At 37.0% G+C, this 20,062-nt stretch overlaps 1 protein-coding gene across 2 annotated transcripts; it reads left to right on the forward strand.

The window, feature by feature from the left end:
* The first annotated feature begins 6,237 nt into the window (after positions 1–6,237).
* On the forward strand, positions 6,238–19,496 carry LOC114156801 (histone-lysine N-methyltransferase mes-4-like). 2 transcript variants are annotated; one of them, XM_028037311.1, is made up of 17 exons: positions 6,238–6,846; positions 6,935–7,097; positions 7,197–7,389; positions 7,664–7,765; positions 7,883–7,966; positions 8,277–8,348; positions 8,518–8,607; positions 9,220–9,291; positions 9,461–9,550; positions 10,163–10,234; positions 10,404–10,493; positions 11,106–11,177; positions 11,347–11,436; positions 12,050–12,121; positions 15,434–15,539; positions 18,656–18,703; positions 19,244–19,496. In XM_028037311.1, exons 1-17 carry the CDS (start codon positions 6,741–6,743, stop codon positions 19,486–19,488), a joined length of 1,767 nt encoding a protein of 588 aa, XP_027893112.1. In that variant the 5' UTR covers positions 6,238–6,740; the 3' UTR covers positions 19,489–19,496. The 2 variants fall into 2 exon arrangements, with proteins under 2 accessions (XP_027893112.1, XP_027893110.1); XM_028037309.1 differs by lacking the exons at positions 6,238–6,846; positions 6,935–7,097; positions 7,197–7,389; ... (4 more) ...; positions 9,220–9,291; positions 9,461–9,550 and adding exons at positions 15,920–15,981; positions 16,072–18,139; positions 18,375–18,575 and having other exon boundaries at positions 10,171–10,493.
* Positions 19,497–20,062: the final 566 nt, after the last annotated feature.

Consider the following 20,062-nt stretch of genomic DNA (forward strand, 5'->3'; position numbering starts at 1 on the left):
GGGTTTTACTTTGCAGAAGGTGTCCTTGCATGTATGTGGGGGTGTGTGTGCAGGTGTGTGTGTGTGTGTGTGCAGGTGTTATTTCTGCACACGTCACGAGGCAGAAAGTGAGTCCAGGGTTAGCTTTTACCACAGATATAAACTCCCACTAACAGCTGAGTCAGGACGCTGGAGCATCACCGCCGCTCGTCTCTTACCTCAGCTGAGGGATTTGCTTCTCAGACTCAGAAAACGAGGAATTTCTAACTCTGTCATGGCAGAAACTTTCCTCTAAATATGATCCTCATTTAGATTTGTATGCAAGTTATGACTCTTGGTCAGATTTTAAGGATTTTTTTGATATTCTGCTCCCAGGTATCTATTAGTGGAATTAGTTTGGAAATTCATGATCTTAGTTTTGCTCTGTGTTGACCAAACTAAAGGAAACTCTTCCCAAGCAACAGTGATGTCTCATCTCAGAGATTTAATTTTTTTGTTCGTTTGTTTTTCTGACGTCAGTCTGTGAAAATGACTGTTTCTCTGAGATCACTGCTGATGTCTTTCCTTCTTGGCATTGTTCTGGTTATGTGGAGAACACAGATGTATGTTAGAAGTCCTGCTTTCACGGCGGTCCACTCATTTGCTGATTACCAGCTAAACATGTAGGTTTTATTAGCAATACCTTGCAAAACTTTGAGATCAGAGTGTAACAATTTTTTCATGGACAGCTTTTTCATGCTGACTGTTTTGGCAGTGTATTTTTATGCATTTAAGGAAATATTAAGGATCAGAATCTGGAACAGAGACCATTATTTATATTACATCCAACAAACCCAACAACTGGAAGGGGACGAGCCTCATTTTTACTCTAATTAAATGTTACTTATAGTGAAAACCAACTCATTCATAAATATTTTAAACCTTGGTTAGATTAAAGAACAACACTCCTCCATTTTTGCAATAACTGTTTAAAATCATCCTTTATAAGTCATACTGCAGTAATAACAGTAGAATAATATTTGACCTCTTGACCTTCTTGTTTTTAGCATACATCCTGGTCCAGACAGGACTAATAGGATAACTGCTTCTCCTAATGTGTCCTTTCTGTGCTGAAACACAAACTGCAGTGACCATTTCCCAAATCTATCACCTGGCAGCGATTTTATCAAACCTCTTCCTGCGACTCTGATCACATTATTGTAATTAGAGGCAATCTACCAGCGAGAAAACAAAACGACCCCATTGATTTGATATTGACCAGATGAAGAAGATGATGAAGGAAGCATCACAGCCTCAGTTAAAGCCATTACAGTGCCATGATCAGAACAATAAGTGTGATTGTGTTTGACCACAAACTTCTTAAAGCCTCGCTGATTAAAAGGTGATAAAAGGTCGAGGAGGAAACAATGTCACTTTCCTCTTTTTGAGATACAGTGAATGAGCATTTGACTATTCAAACATGAGTGTTAATGTTTTTAAGCCTTTGCTGATTTTAATGAGGAAAAGTTTAAAGGAAGAATAATGAAACAATAGGAGGCCGGATGCAGAGTGAAAAAGCCAAAGATAATCAGACTGAAAATGGTGCCTAGTTTTGGATATTTTTAATTGAAATATTTTCTCTAAATAATAGCTTATGTTTCTGACTCTTTGAATGCGTTTTTTATTGGATATCTACCTGAAACATCCTATTTCAATGAGCATCTCTGCACTAAAAGCTTAACAGAATGCTGAGTTTTATTTTATTTCAATCATGACGAGAAAGTAAAAGTAAAAGAAACTAAAACTTAAATATGACAACATTCAGCTGAATGTTGTGAAATTAAAGAAAAACGTATGAAACTGAAATAATCTGTTTCATAATAATCTGTCAGCAGCTATTAGGCCATTAAGTTATTGAACAGTTTGACACGTCAAAAATAACGCATCAATCTTTGGTTACGATTCTTAAAAAGTCTTTCTGTTTTTCATGAATGAGAACAAAATGTGGTTTACAATCTGTTGATGGATTTTTATTTTATTATTTTACACAAACCACCATTGCATGTAAACAGGAGCTACGTCCCAAAATAGAGACTGTCCACAGCTAGAGAGGCAGTTTGCGGCTTGTTCAGAGATAATGACTCAGCATCAGCCCTCAAATTATCCATAATAACTAAACTATGTTTCTCATGATGACCCACTAAAAATTGTCCAGGGAAGCTGGTTTGCTGCAGCAAAACGTCAACAAGCTGCTTCCTAATGGCAAAAGCGCATGGACGGTGTCTGAGTGGCATGCTCCTTCCTGCTGGTGAACACAACAAGACCAAAAGCATTTTCCACAGATTCAAGGAAAACCGCCTCCATTTTTGAAAGATTTAGAAAAGAAAACATTGAATTTCTGTGTGACTGGGCTTTGGTTTTTTAATTTTGATCATTTAATCAGAGTGCTGAGGAACTTTTTATTAGTAATCCATGACTTTCCTTATATGGGATACAAACATGGCACGTCACAGAGGCTTGTTTCCAGTAGCAATGTGCAGAAGAGACCCACAGTCATCCTGTTACCACAGACAGTGAGCAGGACGGGAAATAAGGGAAAGAAATCCCCAAAGTTCACTGCTGGCTGAAGAACTGCAGCATCTTAGGGTCACCAAGTCTCCATAACAACCATTTGACATTATTTACCATCCAGGGTTTCCTTCTGTGTATTATAAGCCTGGTGGGACATCAGGCTTTACTTGTGGCCCCACCAGGCTAAGCATTGCTTATTTATTTTAGTTTTTTTATTTTTATGTTTGCCTTTTTTAAGACTTTGTAGTCGGTATTCAAGCATTAATCTTCCAATAACACATAATTATCCAGGCAGAATGATTGCGCTAGCGTCCCAACCACTGGGCTTAGCGGTTTTCTGGGGGAAACTCTGCAAGTTTCCCATTTACCTGGGAGTGAGTCCAGGTAAATGCCTTTTTCCACCCTACCACCACAAACACAAACAAGTGAAGTTTGGTAAACTCTTCTGGGACTTTAACTAAGGAACAATCACTCCAGGGTTGATTGACTGACCTAAGCTTGATAAGCCTGTTTCCCTCTTTTGTGTATCTGCTCCGTCTTCTCAAACTGTGACAGATGGCCGCTCGCGCTGAGTCAGGTTCTGATTCTGCTGGAGGTTTCTTCCTGTTAAAGAGAAGCTTTTCCTCTCCGCTGTTGCTGCATGCATGCTCTGTATGAAAGACAGGAGTGAAGTCAGGAGGAGTGAATGCTGCAAATCGGTGACTGTGTGCAATCTGCTGGGTTTATATTTCTTTAGATTTGCTATATAAACAAGCTGACATTGAAATGAATTCAACTTTGATGGAGCCCAGAATCAGCTCCAGCCTCAACCAATCCACCCAAACAGCCTCCATGCTAACACCACCCTGGGCAACCACCCACTACCTCCTTCTAATGGACTACAGGAGAAAACTAAGTGACAGATTAATGTTGCCAATGCTGATTTTACTCAATTTCAATCTCAATTTTGCCCTCTGAATAAATGTAGTGGTTGACTTTTTCCTCTGCATCTGTAAATCAATGTAATCCCTGCCTTTTAATCTGCTCTGTCAGCCAGGTGGATTTTATATTAAATCCCTAGAGTTGCTTCCGGAGTAAAATCGTGTTGGACAACAACCACGATGCTGCCGCTGAAAGCCTCTGTGCTGCCGGAGCGACCTTGACCGAAATAACAAAAAACCCTCCCTGCTCTGAATGCGCTGCAGTCCAGCTGCGCTCCAATAAATTCCCACCGCTTAACAAGGATGTGAGATGAAACATTAAGTTAAAAAAAAAAAAAAGAAGAATCTGAAGAATTATTTTTCAAAGGAACACACAAAACATTTGCGGTTGCTTTATTTTATTTAATTGAACCTTAAAAGATTTTTTTTTTTAAACTTGACTGAAGTCAGACAACATGCAAATGGATCTCAGTAATTAGAGTGTGATTGGAAATTTATTTTTTGTGATAACTTACTTCAAACTGAGAACAGACCAGGATCCAGATCCAGGACCTTCAAGGGACACCCTGCCCCACTTTGAGGCCCACGTTACAAGCATGTATTTTATGTTACAAGCATGTATTTTATGTTACAAGCATGTATTTTATGTTACAAGCATGTGTTTTTAATTCTGGTGGCTAAGCCAATCAAAACCCAGTTGCTGAGATAATACAAAGCTGGCATGAGACAAAAAAAAGAAAGAAAAGAAAACATTTTAATTCAGAAATGCAATTTTAAGGCCATGCTGTTTGGTAAATAATGAATTATGCTAAAGAAGCTTGCTCTTTACAGAGTGCTGTATCTAAGCATATAGATGGAAAATTGAGTGGAAGGAAACAGTGTGGTGCTGAAAAAGGTATAATTGCAGATTTGAGCGAATCCAACCTGGACCTCAGAAAAACCTCAGCCTAATTCCGGCAGTTCATATTATTGTATTAAAGTATTTTTATATATATATCATTTTGTATAGTAACAATTTATTCATTTGAGAAACTCTACACCAAAATCGTCAAACCATATAGAGAAACACCTGAAATTTGTTTTGAGCAACTGTAATATTTTAAGATTTCACTTTCTAAATTTCAAATTCCTGAAATAAAATACATTTTTGATTACACCGTGTTGAAATGGGTCTGCATTGACCTAGCACTGATCAGACTAATTGATATAATTATTCGATTTCAGGTAAACTTTGACCAGAGAACTACAGCAACAATTCACGACAGGGTGCAAACTTCCTGACACATTGCATCTTGTGCGAATAAAGCAGGGATGGAGTGAGTGAGCTGTCAGCGAACCACGCAGCACGGAAAGTGAGTCGTGACGTCTGTGTAGAATAAAATGGGGGGCTAAATTTAGAAGCAGCGTCCTGAATAATAACTGAGGCTCTGTGAGGCAAAACATGGGACAGAAGGTGAACTGAGACAGAGCGTAACTGCGCGGTGAGGAGCTGCTGCCTAGAAAATTGCTTTTATTTATTTTTGTACGTGAACGTGTGTGTGTGTGTGTGTGTGTGTGTGTGTGTGTGTTGGTATATATGGTTTAGCCTGCCTTTTGACCTGAATACGTACTTACGTTACGCGGACCTAGGGGTAATACACGGACAGTGCCAATGTCCGCATAAATCATGGAGTGTATTTTAAATTTTGAGTATCTAAACAACACTTTTTCTCATAAATCTAAAGTTTTATAGGAACTATGCCAGTGTTTGCATGATTTGGACCATGTATTTGTACTTTTCATTGAATAAACAGCGTGATATCTCACTTTCTTTAATTGTCCTTTTATACCTGTAACCTGAGTTTTGTGTATTCCAGTGTATAACACAGCGCCACCTGATGTCAGTGTATGAATTGCAGTTTTACACACATTTTTATACACTACGCGCGCTTTTAGCCGGTCATCATCTGATTGGCTGGAAAAAAACTGTGGGTGTGTCTTATTACCAAACCATCCCAGACGCAAGGTTTTTAAAAATTAAATCCTCATTTGAAGCCGCAGCCCTCAATATGGACGTGTTGGTGGAATAACTGTGCACAGGTAAGCATTAATGGTAAATTAAAATAATTTTTGCCTAGATGAAGTTATTTACAAGTAAATAACTGCAGATGCAAGAAAGGTTTTTGAGCAAAATGAAATATTTTAGATTTTAATTTAGGTAACATTAAAGCTAAGCAACTTATTTTAGATATTTGCATCAAGTAGCTTAAATATGTATGCTTTTATGACTGAAAAGACTTACCTGAAGCAGTATAGTTTTTATTTCGAGTGTTTTAAAGTAAGAGACTAGCTGGGCTAGGAGAGCTAGCTTCCTAGCTAGAGCTAGCCTCCTAGCTAGAAACAGGTGTTTGACAAGTTGACAATATTTGGGGTAGGTGGTACCTGTGTGGTACCTACTACCTAGCTTTTGGTGATAAAAGTTGGGTGATGAACTGTAAGGTTTTCATCATTATATTTAACAATATTGGCGAACTGCTTGCTTTATGTTAGCTAATTGCACCGTAGTGATGCTTGTTAAGCTCGTTAAGCTTGATTTCAAGCAGGAGATTAATAAGAAGCAAACCCACAGGTTTCTGTGAAACTTGTTTATCTTTTGGAAAAGCACCAATGGTTGAAGGTTTTAATAATTGGCTGCAATAGGGCTGGTGCATCAATGGCTTTAAAGCTGTGTACTGTAATCACTTTCATGACTTAAATGCTGAAAGTGTAAATCAAGAGTCCTCAAATTTAGGCAAATATTGGTGTCCTTCAATTTTTAAATGTGTATTTGTACCTGAATCAATTAGCTGAATAACCTCCTCATATGCAGCCAAATTCTCCAGATTTCTGACCACATTATTTGACTTAGGTGTGTTGAAGCAGAGATGCATCTAAAAGTTGGAGGAGACTGTCCCTGGAAGACTGATTAAAACTGTTTAATTAAAGATAAATTGGACTTCTCTAATAAAATTCATTTGTGCAACAAACTACCCTTTTTCCTTAAAGTATGGCTCAAATGTTCTTGTAAGGCTGTACTATTGGCTGAACAACAATATATTGAACACTGAACTATTTGTAGATGGTAAAGCACTTTTTTAAATCAGTGATTAAATAAATTATAGTGTTGGTGTTTTATCTGAGCTGTGTGTCTTGCATGCATAACATGTTTCCATATTTATAATTAAATTTTTAGCTTTAACATTTGTAGGAATTACAAAGAAGCTTGTAATTCCTTCTTTGACTGTTATAACTTTTCATACATGTCAGTAAAACATGCAGAGGCGAAGACGCATAAATCCGAAGGAAGATGCCAAATATTATATTGATACCAAAACGGACAAAGTGGGGCTTGACGTCACGTACATCAATGCCTTTAAAGGTATGGGGATTTCTTTGGAGTGGTTTAAATACAATCAAGCCTTTATACTGTTTACTCTTTCTACTATTATTTTTGCTTTCTTCTTTAGGTCGTGGTATCTTTGCCACAACCTCTTTTCAGAAAGGAGACTTTCTGTGTGAATATCGAGGTGAACTGATCAGTAAAGAGGAATGTGAGAGGAGACAGAGAGTTTACCATGACAACCTTAAAGTATTCTTGTTTGAATTCTATTTTAATGGAAAACTCTGGTGGTTAGTATGTTTGTATCAGAAGTCTAATTAGAACTAAATGGCATATATATATATAAATGAATATTTTAATATTTAAAATTAAATGTTATGTATTTGCAGTGTTGATGCAGCAAAAGAAGATTGCTCCCTTGGAAGGCTTATAAACGATGACAATATCAGCCCAAATGCCAAAATGAAGTATCTGACCGTCCAACAGAAACCACATTTGTGTTTATTTGCAACTCGAGATATCAATCAGGGAGAAGAGATTACGTACAATTATGGGGACTCAGACTGGCCATGGCGACTCAAGGTACTAAAAAAATAAAAATGTATGAATCTTAAGACAATGTTCATTTAAGAAATGCACTAATAATGATGATTTACAACCTGAACCTCCTTTGTTTTACCATTCTTTTCACAACACTAGATGGCTGACTATACAAGACATTACTGGGCAAATTAACCAGTTGCCCACAAATGTATAATAAATAATTACAGTATAGTAGTATTTACAGTAGTGTTTTACGTACTCTCAAAACATTGTTACATCTACAATGAATTTGATATATATTCAAATTCAACAGAACTCCAGTGGGATGTCTTCAACTGGACAAGATGTTGAGGTGCCATCCACATCACAGTTGGTTTCATACTATGGACCGGTATCAAGCAAAGACCAAATAAAGGTGTGGGAAAATGATATAATTGAAAGTTTTAAGACAAAATCTGAATATAAGTGAGGGTATCTCTGTGAATTAATCTAGGGCAGTATGGTGTTGACTTGTATTTATTTTCTGTTTCAGATCAGAGCTGAAAATGACCCGGATCAGATGATAACCAGTGTCAAAAACGAGACAGATCCAGTCCTGGATTCACTCCCCATCAAGGTTGTGAATATTGGTTTGACCTCTGATAAATGTTGACTTGGCATCACAGAATATATTGGGAGAGTAAAAATTTTAATTTCTTAAAGGTTATAGAAAATATTTTTATTTTTGGTGATTTTAATCAAACAGAATCAGACTTCAATTTGGTCAGTGCTGGTGAAATTATAATAGTCAACTTGTTTCTTAGCATTCGTCTTGCAGACTGTTTCCAGAATTCAAAACACTTGGGTTAACCACCAAATTATTTTCTCTGCTACATCAGAAAATCTTCTGTGGGGATAAAACAATCAATCTTTCTTCTTTTTCACAGGAATTGGAGAAAGAAATGTCCCAAAGTCCTGACTGCACTCATTCAACTTCTACGGCTGGCAACACAGAACAGGTACAGAAGTTGGGTTTTCATTTTGAATTTACCAAACATTTTGGCTGGATTTAAAACTAGTTTCCTTCCATGGGTGATGGTTCTCATAGAACAATCATTTAAGTGAAAATATCTCTGTGAAGTAGTCAAGGGCAGTATGGTGTTGACTTGTATTTATTTTCTGTTTCAGATCAGAGCTGAAAATGATCAGGATCAGATGACAACCAGTGTCCCAAATGAGACAGACCCTGTCCTGGATTCACTCCCCATCAATTCAGAGGTATTTTATATTTAAGGTGCAGCTAAATGATGTCAGTCAGCCAACCTGTTCAACTTCAGTGTGTCTGTGTGTGGACCTGAATGCCATGTGGTTTATCTGGACATTGGTTTGTAAGGACAGTCTCCTGTCATGGTTTTCAGTTTGTAAGTTCAGCGTGTGTATGTGTGTGTTTCATGGTCACCTGCCCCAATGTGATACAGGAGGACCATATTGTATATGGGGACCTTGCGTTATTGAATTGATAAAAACATATGTTTTGGTTCTTGTGACCTTGTGAATATTGGTTTGACCTCTGATAAATGTTGACTTGGCATTACAGAATATATTGGGAGAGTAAATATTTTAATTTCTTAAAGGTTAAAGTAGATGCATAGATTTTTGCTAAAATTTCTTTTAATTTCACAACAGAATCAGACTTCAATCTTGTCAATGCTGGTGAAATTGGAGTATTTTGAATATTTGTTAAAGTTTGCTTTCATTCAATGTGTATAACGTTCATCTTTTAAGGTGTTTCCAGGATTTAAAACACTTGAGTTACAATCGGACTATTTTCTCTGCTGCGTCACAGAATTTCTGGGGAGAAAAAAAATCAAATTTTCTTCTTTTTCACAGGAATTGGAGAAAGAAATGACCCAAAGTCCTGACTGTCCTTGTACAACTTCTTCAGCTGGCAACACAGAACAGGTACAGAAGTTGGGTTTTCATTTTGAAATTACCAAACATTTTGGCTGGATTTAAAACTAGTTTCCTTTCATGGGTGTTTTCTCTCATAGAACAATCATTTAAGTGGAGATATCTCTGTGAAGTAATCAAGGGCAGTATGGTGTTGACTTGTATTTATTTTCTGTTTCAGATCAGAGCTGAAAATGATCAGGATCAGATGACAACCAGTGTCCCAAATGAGATAGACCCTGTCCTGGATTCACTCCCCATCAATTCAGAGGTATTTTATATTTAAGGTGCAGCTAAATGATGTCAGTCAGCCAACCTGTTCAACTTCAGTGTGTCTGTGTGTGGACCTGAATGCCATGTGGTTTATCTGGACATTGGTTTGTAAGGACAGTCTCATGTCATGGTTTTCAGTTTGTAAGTTCAGCGTGTGTATGTGTGTGTTTCATGGTCATCTGTCCCAATGTGATACAGGAGGACCATATTGTATATGGGGACCTTGCGCTATTGAACTGATAAAAACATATGTTTTGGTTCTTGTGACCTTGTGAATATTAATTTGACCTCTGATAAATGTTGACTTGGTATTACAGAATATATTGGGAGAGCAAATATTTTAATTTCTTAAAGGTTAAAGTAGATGCATAGATTTTTGCTAAAATTTCTTTTAATTTCACAACAGAATCAGACTTCAATCTTGTCAATGCTGGTGAAATTGGAGTATTTTGAATATTTGTTAAAGTTTGCTGTCATTCAATGTGTATAACGTTCATCTTTTAAGGTGTTTCCAGGATTTAAAACACTTGAGTCACAATCGGACTATTTTCTCTGCTGCGTCACAGAATTTCTGGGGAGAAAAAAAATCAAATTTTCTTCTTTTTCACAGGAATTGGAGGAAGAAATGTCCCAAAGTCCTGACTGTCCTTGTACAACTTCTTCAGCTGGCAACACAGAACAGGTACAGAAGTTGGGTTTTCATTTTGAAATTACCAAACATTTTGGCTGGATTTAAAACTAGTTTCCTTTCATGGGTGTTTTCTCTCATAGAACAATCATTTAAGTGGAGATATCTCTGTGAAGTAATCAAGGGCAGTATGGTGTTGACTTGTATTTATTTTCTGTTTCAGATCAGAGCTGAAAATGATCAGGATCAGATGACAACGAGTGTCCCAAATGAGATAGACCCTGTCCTGGATTCACTCCCCATCAATTCAGAGGTATTTTATATTTAAGGTGCAGCTAAATGATGTCAGTCAGCCAACCTGTTCAACTTCAGTGTGTCTGTGTGTGGACCTGAATGCCATGTGGTTTATCTGGACATTGGTTTGTAAGGACAGTCTCATGTCATGGTTTTCAGTTTGTAAGTTCAGCGTGTGTATGTGTGTGTTTCATGGTCATCTGTCCCAATGTGATACAGGAGGACCATATTGTATATGGGGACCTTGCGCTATTGAACTGATAAAAACATATGTTTTGGTTCTTGTGACCTTGTGAATATTAATTTGACCTCTGATAAATGTTGACTTGGTATTACAGAATATATTGGGAGAGCAAATATTTTAATTTCTTAAAGGTTAAAGTAGATGCATAGATTTTTGCTAAAATTTCTTTTAATTTCACAACAGAATCAGACTTCAATCTTGTCAATGCTGGTGAAATTGGAGTATTTTGAATATTTGTTAAAGTTTGCTGTCATTCAATGTGTATAACGTTCATCTTTTAAGGTGTTTCCAGGATTTAAAACACTTGAGTCACAATCGGACTATTTTCTCTGCTGCATCACAGAATTTCTGGGGAGAAAAAAAATCAAATTTTCTTCTTTTTCACAGGAATTGGAGGAAGAAATGTCCCAAAGTCCTGACTGTCCTTGTACAACTTCTTCAGCTGGCAACACAGAACAGGTACAGAAGTTGGGTTTTCATTTTGAAATTACCAAACATTTTGGCTGGATTTAAAACTAGTTTCCTTTCATGGGTGTTTTCTCTCATAGAACAATCATTTAAGTGGAGATATCTCTGTGAAGTAATCAAGGGCAGTATGGTGTTGACTTGTATTTATTTTCTGTTTCAGATCAGAGCTGAAAATGATCAGGATCAGATGACAACGAGTGTCCCAAATGAGATAGACCCTGTCCTGGATTCACTCCCCATCAATTCAGAGGTATTTTATGTTTAAGGTGCAGCTAAATGATGTCAGTCAGCCAACCTGTTCAACTTCAGTGTGTCTGTGTGTGGACCTGAATGCCATGTGGTTTATCTGGACATTGGTTTGTAAGGACAGTCTCATGTCATGGTTTTCAGTTTGTAAGTTCAGCGTGTGTATGTGTGTGTTTCATGGTCACCGGCACCAATGTGATACAGGAGGACCATATTGTATATGGGGACCTTGCGCTATTGAACTGATAAAAACATATGTTTTGGTTCTTGTGACTTTGTGAATATTGGTTTGACCTCTGAAAAATGTTGACTTGGTATTACAGAATATATTGGGAGAGTAAATATTTTAATTTCTTAAAGGTTAAAGTAGATGCATACATTTTCGGTAACATTTTTTTTAATTTCACAACAGAATCAGACTTCAATTTGGTCAGTGCTGGTGAAATTGTAGTATTTTGAATATTTGTTAAAGTTTGCTGTCAGTCAATGTGTTTACCGTTCATCCTTTAGGTTGTTTCCAGGATTCAAAACACTTGAGTCACAATCGGACTATTTTCTCTGCTGCATTACAGAATTTCTCTGGGGTGAAAAAAATCAATTTTTCTTCTTTTTCACAGGAATTGGAGGAAGAAATGTCCCAAAGTCCTGACTGTCCTCATACAACTTCTTCAGCTGGCAACACAGAACAGGTACAGAAGTTGGATTTCATTTTTAATTTACCGAACATTTTGGCTGGATTTAAAACTAGTTTCCTTCCATGGTTGTTGGCTCTCATAGCACAATCATTTAAGTGAAGATATCTCTGTGAAGTAATCAACCATTTCATATATGGGGACCTTGCTTTATTGAATAGATAAAAACATATGTTTTGGTTCTTGTGAGGTTGAGAATATTGGTTTGACTTCTGATAAATGTTGACTTGGTGGCACAGAATATAATCTTAGAAAAATGTTTTAAATGTTGTCAAAGTTAAAATATATATATATATATATATATATATATATATATATAAATTTTGTCTTTTGTATTTATCTACATCTTTACCACACAATATTTTTAATTCAACTATTTAAAAGTTTGCAGAAAAAGTTGTTTTTTATGACTGGAACCCTCTGTAATTATTTGTCTCATTTATTATCCAATATAGTATGATCCCAAAGGGGAAATTGCTTATTCATTGAAAAGCTACTCCATCTGAGCTAATAAATATAAATAATAAAATATGTCTGTCTGTCTGTGAAAACGTTTGGGCACCCCTATTAATCTTAATTATTTTATTTCTAAATATTTGGGGTTTTGCAACAGCTACTTCAGTTTGATATATCTAATAACTGATGGAAACAGTAATATTCCAGTATTGAATTGAGGTTTATTGTACTAACAGAAAATGTGCAATATGCATTAAAACAGAATTTGACAGGTGCAAAAATGTGGGTACCCTTATCATTTTATTGATTTGAAAACTCCCAACTACTTTTCACTGACTTACTGAAACACAAAATTGGTTTGGTAACCTCATTAAGCTTTGAACTTCATAGACAAGTGTATCCAATCATGAGAAAATGTATTTAAGGTGGCCAGTTGCAAGTTGTTCTCCTATTTGAGTCTCCTCTGAAGAGTGGTATCATGGGCACCTCAAAACAACTCTCAAATGATCTGAATACAAAGATTGTTCAACATAGTTGTTTAGGGGAAGGATACAAAAAGTTGTCTCAGAGATTTAAACTGTCAGTTTCCACTGTGAGGAACATAGTAAGGAAATGGAAAACCACAGGGACAATTCTTGTTAAGCCCAGAAGTGGCAGGCCAAGAAAAATATCAGAGAGGCAGAGAAGAAGAATGGTGAGAACAATCAAAGACAACCCACAGACCACCTCCAAAGACCTGCAGCATCATCTTGCTGCAGATGGTGTCACTGTGCATTGTTCAACAATTCAGCGCACTTTGCACAAGGAGAAGCTGTATGGGAGAGTGATGCGACAGAAGCCTTTTCTGCAAGCATGCCACAAACAGTCGCTTGAGGTATGCAAAAGCACATTTGGACAAGCCGGTTTCATTTTGGAACAAGGTCCTGTGGACTGATGAAACAAAGATTGAGGGGTTCCGGTGACGTCAACTTCCGAGATGGCAGCTTGAGCTGACTGCACCTCCAGTAAATCTTAATTTGACCGCCATTAATTGCCAAATATAACAAAAAATGAGTAAAATGGAATCTATAAGGGGGTCTAGAATGGGGAAAAGGGACGGGAATAAGAAAACCACGAATAAAGAATTGGCAAAAGAAAGAAAGACGGCAGGTAGCTCACCAACACATCAGCACCTCGGCGAAGCTAATGCTAATAAGCTTTCCACTGACTCAACTGCACTAGCGCAAATCCTGGGGGAGTTACGGGATTTCCGAAAAGATATGAAACAACAGCTTGATGACATTAAGTCAGAACTCATCAACATACACCAAAAAATTAAGGAGACGGATGACCGAGTCAAAACGCAAACCATTATCATGTCTTCTGGGACTACCCAATCATAAAAGATTACTGGAAAGAGATAAATAGTGCCTTACAAGATATTTTCAAGCAGAACATTCCTTTTGAGATCAAGCTTATGTATTTTACATAATTTCTTCAAAAAGAAATAAATATTTAATGACTATTTTATTAATAGCAAGTAAGAAAAACATTACAAGAAAATGGTTATCACAAGACAAACCAACTTTCGACGACTGGATCGACATAACATTTAACATGTATAAAATGGAAAAGAATCAACAGTCACAGGACTGAACAATTCTGTCAGTGGTGGCAGATTTGGGTAGAGATCTGATTTCATTTTTAGAGACCAAACTTGATTAAATCTCCTATGACAGCCATACTTCATAATTATTTTATACTATGTCTTTCGTTTATGTATTTCTTTTTTTTCTGGTTTGCTCTTTACATTTCTAACTTGATTCCTTTCTCTATTTTTGGTTTCTTCTTTCACACTCTCTTTATTCCTTGCTTTATAATCTTTCTCAGGGAAGTGAAGTTGCATTTTTGTTTTGACTGTTATTATGCAATGGTCTACATGTCTACCTTATTACAAATGTTGAAGTTAATCCTGTGATGTAGAGACCTAAGTTCATGTAAGTGATACTTTCTTGAGAATCAATAAAGATAAAATAAAAAAAAGAAACAAAGATTGAGTTGTTTAGTCATAAAAAATGGCGTTATGCATGGCAGCAAAAAAATACAGCGTTTCAAGAAAAACACTTGCTACCCACTGTAAAATGTGGTGGAGGTTTCATCATGCTTTGGGGCTGTGTGGCCAATGTCAGCACTGGGGATCTTGTTAAAGTTGAGGGTTGCATGGATTTCACTCAATATCAACAGATTCTTGAGAATAATGTTCAAGAATCAGTTACGAAGTTGAAGTTGTGCTGGGATATTTCAGCAAGACAATGATCCAAAACACCGCTCCAAATCTACTCGGGCATTCATGCAGAGGAACAATTACAATGTTCTGGAATGGCCATCCCAATCCCCAGACCTGAATATCATTGAACATCTGTGGGATGATTTGAAGCAGGCTGTAAATGCTTGGCGACCATCAAACTTAACTGAACTGGAATTGTTTTGCAAAGAAGAATGGTCAAAAATACCTTGATCCAGGAACTCATTAAAAGCTACAGGAAGTGACTAGAGGCTGTTATTTTTGCAAAAGGAGGATCTGCTAAATATTAATGCCACTTTTCTGTTGAAGTGCCCATATTTCTGCACCTGTCAAATTCTGTTTTAATGCATACTTCACATTTTCTGTTAGTACAATAAACCTCAATTCAGTACTGAAATATTACTTATGTCCATCAGATATATCAAACTGAAATAGCTGTTGCAAACACCCAAATATTTAGATATAAAAATAAGTAAGTTTAATAGGGCTGCCCAAACTTTTTCATATGACTGTATATATATGTATATGTGTGTGTATTTTTAAATATATGTTTAATTTGTTCTTTGTAGTGTCAAAAACATCACTTGATGTGCACAACAGTATCCTCTTTGGAGAAGTGTACTCAGTGTTTTGGACCTTGTTCTTCATTCAAGTGGGTTGGCTACCAGTGCAAAGGTAAGATATTTAGTTAATTTGTACTGTGAATTAATTAATTTTAATAGGATGTATGTCTTTGTTGAACTGTTGACCATGAACAAATTACAGTTTCAGAATTGAGTACATAGTTTTCAATACAATGCAATTTATGTCATCATGGTGACTTTCAAAGCAGTGGAAGTTTTCAAAGTACCTTAAAGCCTTTAACCGTGATCTTTATTTAAAACAGAACATAAAAATTTTATCCAGAATGTTCAATTTTGCACATTTGAAAAAAAAAAAATTGTTAATCTATATTTAACTATTCCATCTGATCTAAACGTAAGGTGTAATGGTTTATTTGAGATTTTGGATTTTGCTTGTCTTCTGTGGTTTTTTACATTTAAATTTTTTCACAGGTTGTTCAAAAGTCTGGCATTCATCCTGCCTTAAACAAATTATAAAGGATGATGGATCTCAGGTGAATATCCACATACGTTTTTTTAGCTTTGCCTTCTAAGTCTCCATTATAACATAAATTATATTTCCCACTTCCCACTCCCAATTTCAGGCAAAAGAACTGTTTAAGTATTCCATAGCTGACTCCTCATCAGATAACAACACATCACCTTCCAAAGAATGTGAAATGTCAGATGATGACCATGCATCTGATATTGACTACATACCAAATTCAGAATCTGCAGAAGCTGATGAAGACTCAGATGTTAGCATCCCTCTTCAGCCCATCAAGTCTAAAGTTGGACAACTTCAAGGAAACCCAACAATACCCGATCTCACTTCATTCTTGCCAGACTCAAGTTCTGTGGTTGAACCTTGCACATCAAATTACTGGCCTCCTTTTCACACAGATGATATGGGTGATGGCACATTCGAAACATTCAGCCCAGCCAAGTCTACCAAAGACTCAAACAATAAACCAAAAAGTCAAAAGGAGCTTCACAAACAGGAATCCTCACAGCATATTTTGAGTGCTAAGAACTATTGCTTTGTATGTGGTAGGCCACAGAGCAAAATTTCACGCCATTTAAAAACCCACAAGACACATGCTGAAATTGCTTATGCCTTTTCCCTTCCGGAAGACTCAAAAGAGCGCAATGTTCTTCTAGAAAAAATGAGAAACAAGGGGAACTTCAAACATAACTGTGAGGTTTTACAAAGTGGGAAAGGATCGTTGAAAGTTAAGAGAAAGCCAAAAGCAAAGACTGGAACATTTATACATTGTATGTACTGCCAAGGTATGTACATTCGAAAGGAACTATGGAGACATGTGCAAAGATGCCCCTGTAAGCCACAAAATGAAGATTTGAACCAAGGACATGGAAGAACCAAAGTACTGGGTTTTGCTATGGCTCAAGAGTCTGCATTCTGTCAAGAGATTTCAAGTGGGGTTTGGAAGCTCCTCGGTCCCATGAAGCAGGATGATGTAGCCACAGTTGTGAGAAATGACCTGACCATTATTCAGTTTGCCCAGTCTCTCTACAACAGACATGGACAAGACCCTACTAAGTATGAGTACATCCGACAGAAGCTCCGTGAAATTGGACGTCTGTTAATATGTCTACGGTCTGAATTCTCTATACATAACTTGGAGGAAGCTGTGAAACCTGCTAACTTCCAAAGAGTTGTCCAGGCAGTAAAGATTGTCTGCGGTTTTGATGAAGAAAAGCATTCATACCAAACACCAAGTCTTGCACTAAAACTGGGACATACACTACAGAAAATCAGTGACATTATCCATTGCCGAGCGCTCATGGCAGAAGATGAAGAACTGATTAAGTCAACAGACACTTTCAAAAAGCTGTATACATCCAAGTGGTCTGAGTTAGTGTCACATACTGCCTTGAACACTCTGAGTCATGCCAAATATAATAAGCCATTAACCTTACCATTCACAGAAGATGTTCAGAGTCTTCATAGGTACCTTAAGAAATCTGGAGAAAATGCATTTTCTAACTTGAAAGAAGAGGTCAGCCCCCAGAATTATGCAGAACTTGCAAAAGTTACTCTTGCACAGGTCATTGTGTTCAATCGAAGACGAGCTGGAGAAGTCTCAAAGATGCGTCTCAGAGGTTTCCAGCAGAGAGATGACTCCAAGCTCCATGAAGATGTTGCTGCTGGATTGTCCAAGGTTGAAAAAAGGCTCTGTAGCTACTTCAGCCGTGTTGAAATAATTGGAAAAAGAGGTCGAAAAGTTGCGGTTCTCCTTTCTCCAGATGTGGTGGATGCTCTGACTCTGCTGGTCAGCAAAAGAGAGCAATGTGGTGTTTGCTCCACAAACATCTTTCTTTTTGCCCGACCAAGATCTCAAAGTCACTACAGGGGCCAAGACTGTTTGCGTGTTTATGGAAGCCAATGTGGGGCGAAGCATCCCGAGTTCCTCAGGTCCACGCAACTCAGGAAGCATGTTGCCACATTGTCACAAGTCCTCAACCTCAAAAATAATGAAATTGACCAGGTGGCTGACTTCCTGGGACATGATATTCGTGTCCACAGGGAATTTTATCGCTTACCTGTGCCAACAACACAACTGGCAAAGATTTCTAAGCTTCTTTTGTCCATGGAGAAAGGACACGTATCTACCCTGCAAGGAAAATCCCTTGATGACATCGAAATCGAAGGTTATTGCTGAATTTCTTTTGTGATCTTATTTCCATTAGTAGGACTTGTCTGACATAATCAACATTCATAAAACTGGTGGATTTAAATAAATGATTATTATTGGAAAATATTACAGTAGGGATTCTCTGTTAGAAAATACTAATAAATACAAAATGTGTTTTAAGCCTCATTTTGGTAATGCTTAGATATAATTTTATGTATGGCACTCATTTGTATTCTAATAATGCCTTTCAGATGAAATAGAACTAAGTGAGGATGAAGAAAAGGAAGATTTAAGTGATTTGGATGACTGCGATTCTGTGGAACCTGAGGAACCCGTGGAAACCGTGGAATCTGTGGAACCTGAGGAACCTGTGGAACCTGAGGAACCTGTGGAACCTGAGGAACCTGTGGAGCCTGTGGAACCTGAGCAAAGCAAGAATATGGATGATTTGTGTATGTTACTTGAATCCAAAGATGCTATAACTTTTTGTCTATCTGTTTTTTGTTTTTTAAACTTTTGTTGTTTGTCTTAGTGGGAGCAGTGTCATCGACAGCAGAGGAAACTGTCCCTCCTGTTGAAGGCAAGTCAAGTTTCCTTATGAGTCTGTGTTTTGATCCTAGCTACATTTAGTTAAAGCATAATTCTACTGCGCTGACCATATTAACTAGTTCATGCTTAAAGGCCATGCAGTCTAGATGACCTCAAACTATATGCCATTTGCTTGAGACATGTGCCAACCTAGTGAAGAGTGTTACGACCGGCTCTTTGAGCCATACCAAAGACAGGAAGACACGGAGTTCAACAATAAATAAGCTCTTTATTGAGCACAAGCATGAAATAAAACTAAACTGAAACAACTTGTTTTTTGTCCACATGCCTCCATTTGGGAGATTGCTTTTGTTTCTGCTTGGACATTTCTCATTGTCCTTCTTCTCCACCCAATTTCCAGTAATTTCACATTTTTGAAGCATTGTATTCCAAATTTTTGTCCACTTTCTCAGTTAGTTGATTAGTAGAGAAACTTACAAACATGCTTGGCCAGCAGCCATCTTGAATGTTTTTCATTTTTTGTTTTAATAAACTGTTTTAATCATTTTTCTCTTTACTTTTTTCCCTTCAGAGACCTCCTCTGCTGCACCCAGAAGACAACCAAAAAAACCATGGTCAAGTGCTGAGGTTTCTGCTGTTATGAGGCATTTTAAAGCTCACATAGGTAAAGGAAAACTTGCCACTAAAAATGAGTGCAAACACTGCAAGTTGGTGGAAGGTCCTGTGCTGGCTCAAAGAACAGCACAAAATATCAGGGACTTTGTGAGAAACCGTGGAATAACTGCTATGAGGCAGGCACAAAAGAAAAGGCTCTAGATTTTATGTGAAGTTATCATTTGTTCAAAAGTGTTCCATTTTGTTCATGCTACTAAAACATTTTTTTTGTTGCCTATCGAACAATATTATCTGTAAAGTCCCGTGACTTAGAGGCTGTTTAAATGTATTTGTGTTGATAGGCAGAAAAGCGTTTTTCTAATGGTGAGGCATTTTTCTGTTGTCCAGCATAAAAATTATTCGAAAAGGTGGCAGAATTTTAATTTAACATTCTTTTACTTATTTATTTATATTCAGAATATTTGGCAACAGTCTGCACCCTAAAGCCCTTATTTTACTTTTGTGTACGTTTTGTTGAGGCACTTAAATTAGATTGTTTTTCTTTTGGTAATTTCAATTTGAGGCTTACTTTTATTTTTTAAAGAAAAATAATTGAATTATTTGGTCATATTTACCTAATAAAATATGTTCTGTTAATGCTTTGTGCTGTCAGGTTGTGTATTTATGCTAATCAGCAGGTTTTTAAATATGACGTAGTTGTCCCTTTAAAGTTCTCACAATACTTTGTTTTGTTCTCATAAACCACATTTGCTGATGTCCATACAAGCCACCATGT

This window comes from Xiphophorus couchianus, chromosome 14 (assembly GCF_001444195.1).
Source record: "Xiphophorus couchianus chromosome 14, X_couchianus-1.0, whole genome shotgun sequence".
NCBI lineage: Eukaryota > Metazoa > Chordata > Actinopteri > Cyprinodontiformes > Poeciliidae > Xiphophorus > Xiphophorus couchianus.

What these genes read in the sequence shown, in the direction of transcription:
- LOC114156801 (XM_028037309.1), top strand. Translation starts at nt 10,371, where the DNA reads ATGGTGTTGACTTGTATTTATTTTCTGTTTCAGATCAGAGCTGAAAAT. An exon ending in GGTTGGCTACCAGTGCAAAG is followed by an intron (nt 15,540 to 15,919) that starts GTAAGATATTTA and finishes ATTTTTTCACAG; the next exon opens with GTTGTTCAAAAGTCTGGCAT. An exon ending in TGATGACATCGAAATCGAAG is followed by an intron (nt 18,140 to 18,374) that starts GTTATTGCTGAA and finishes AATGCCTTTCAG; the next exon opens with ATGAAATAGAACTAAGTGAG.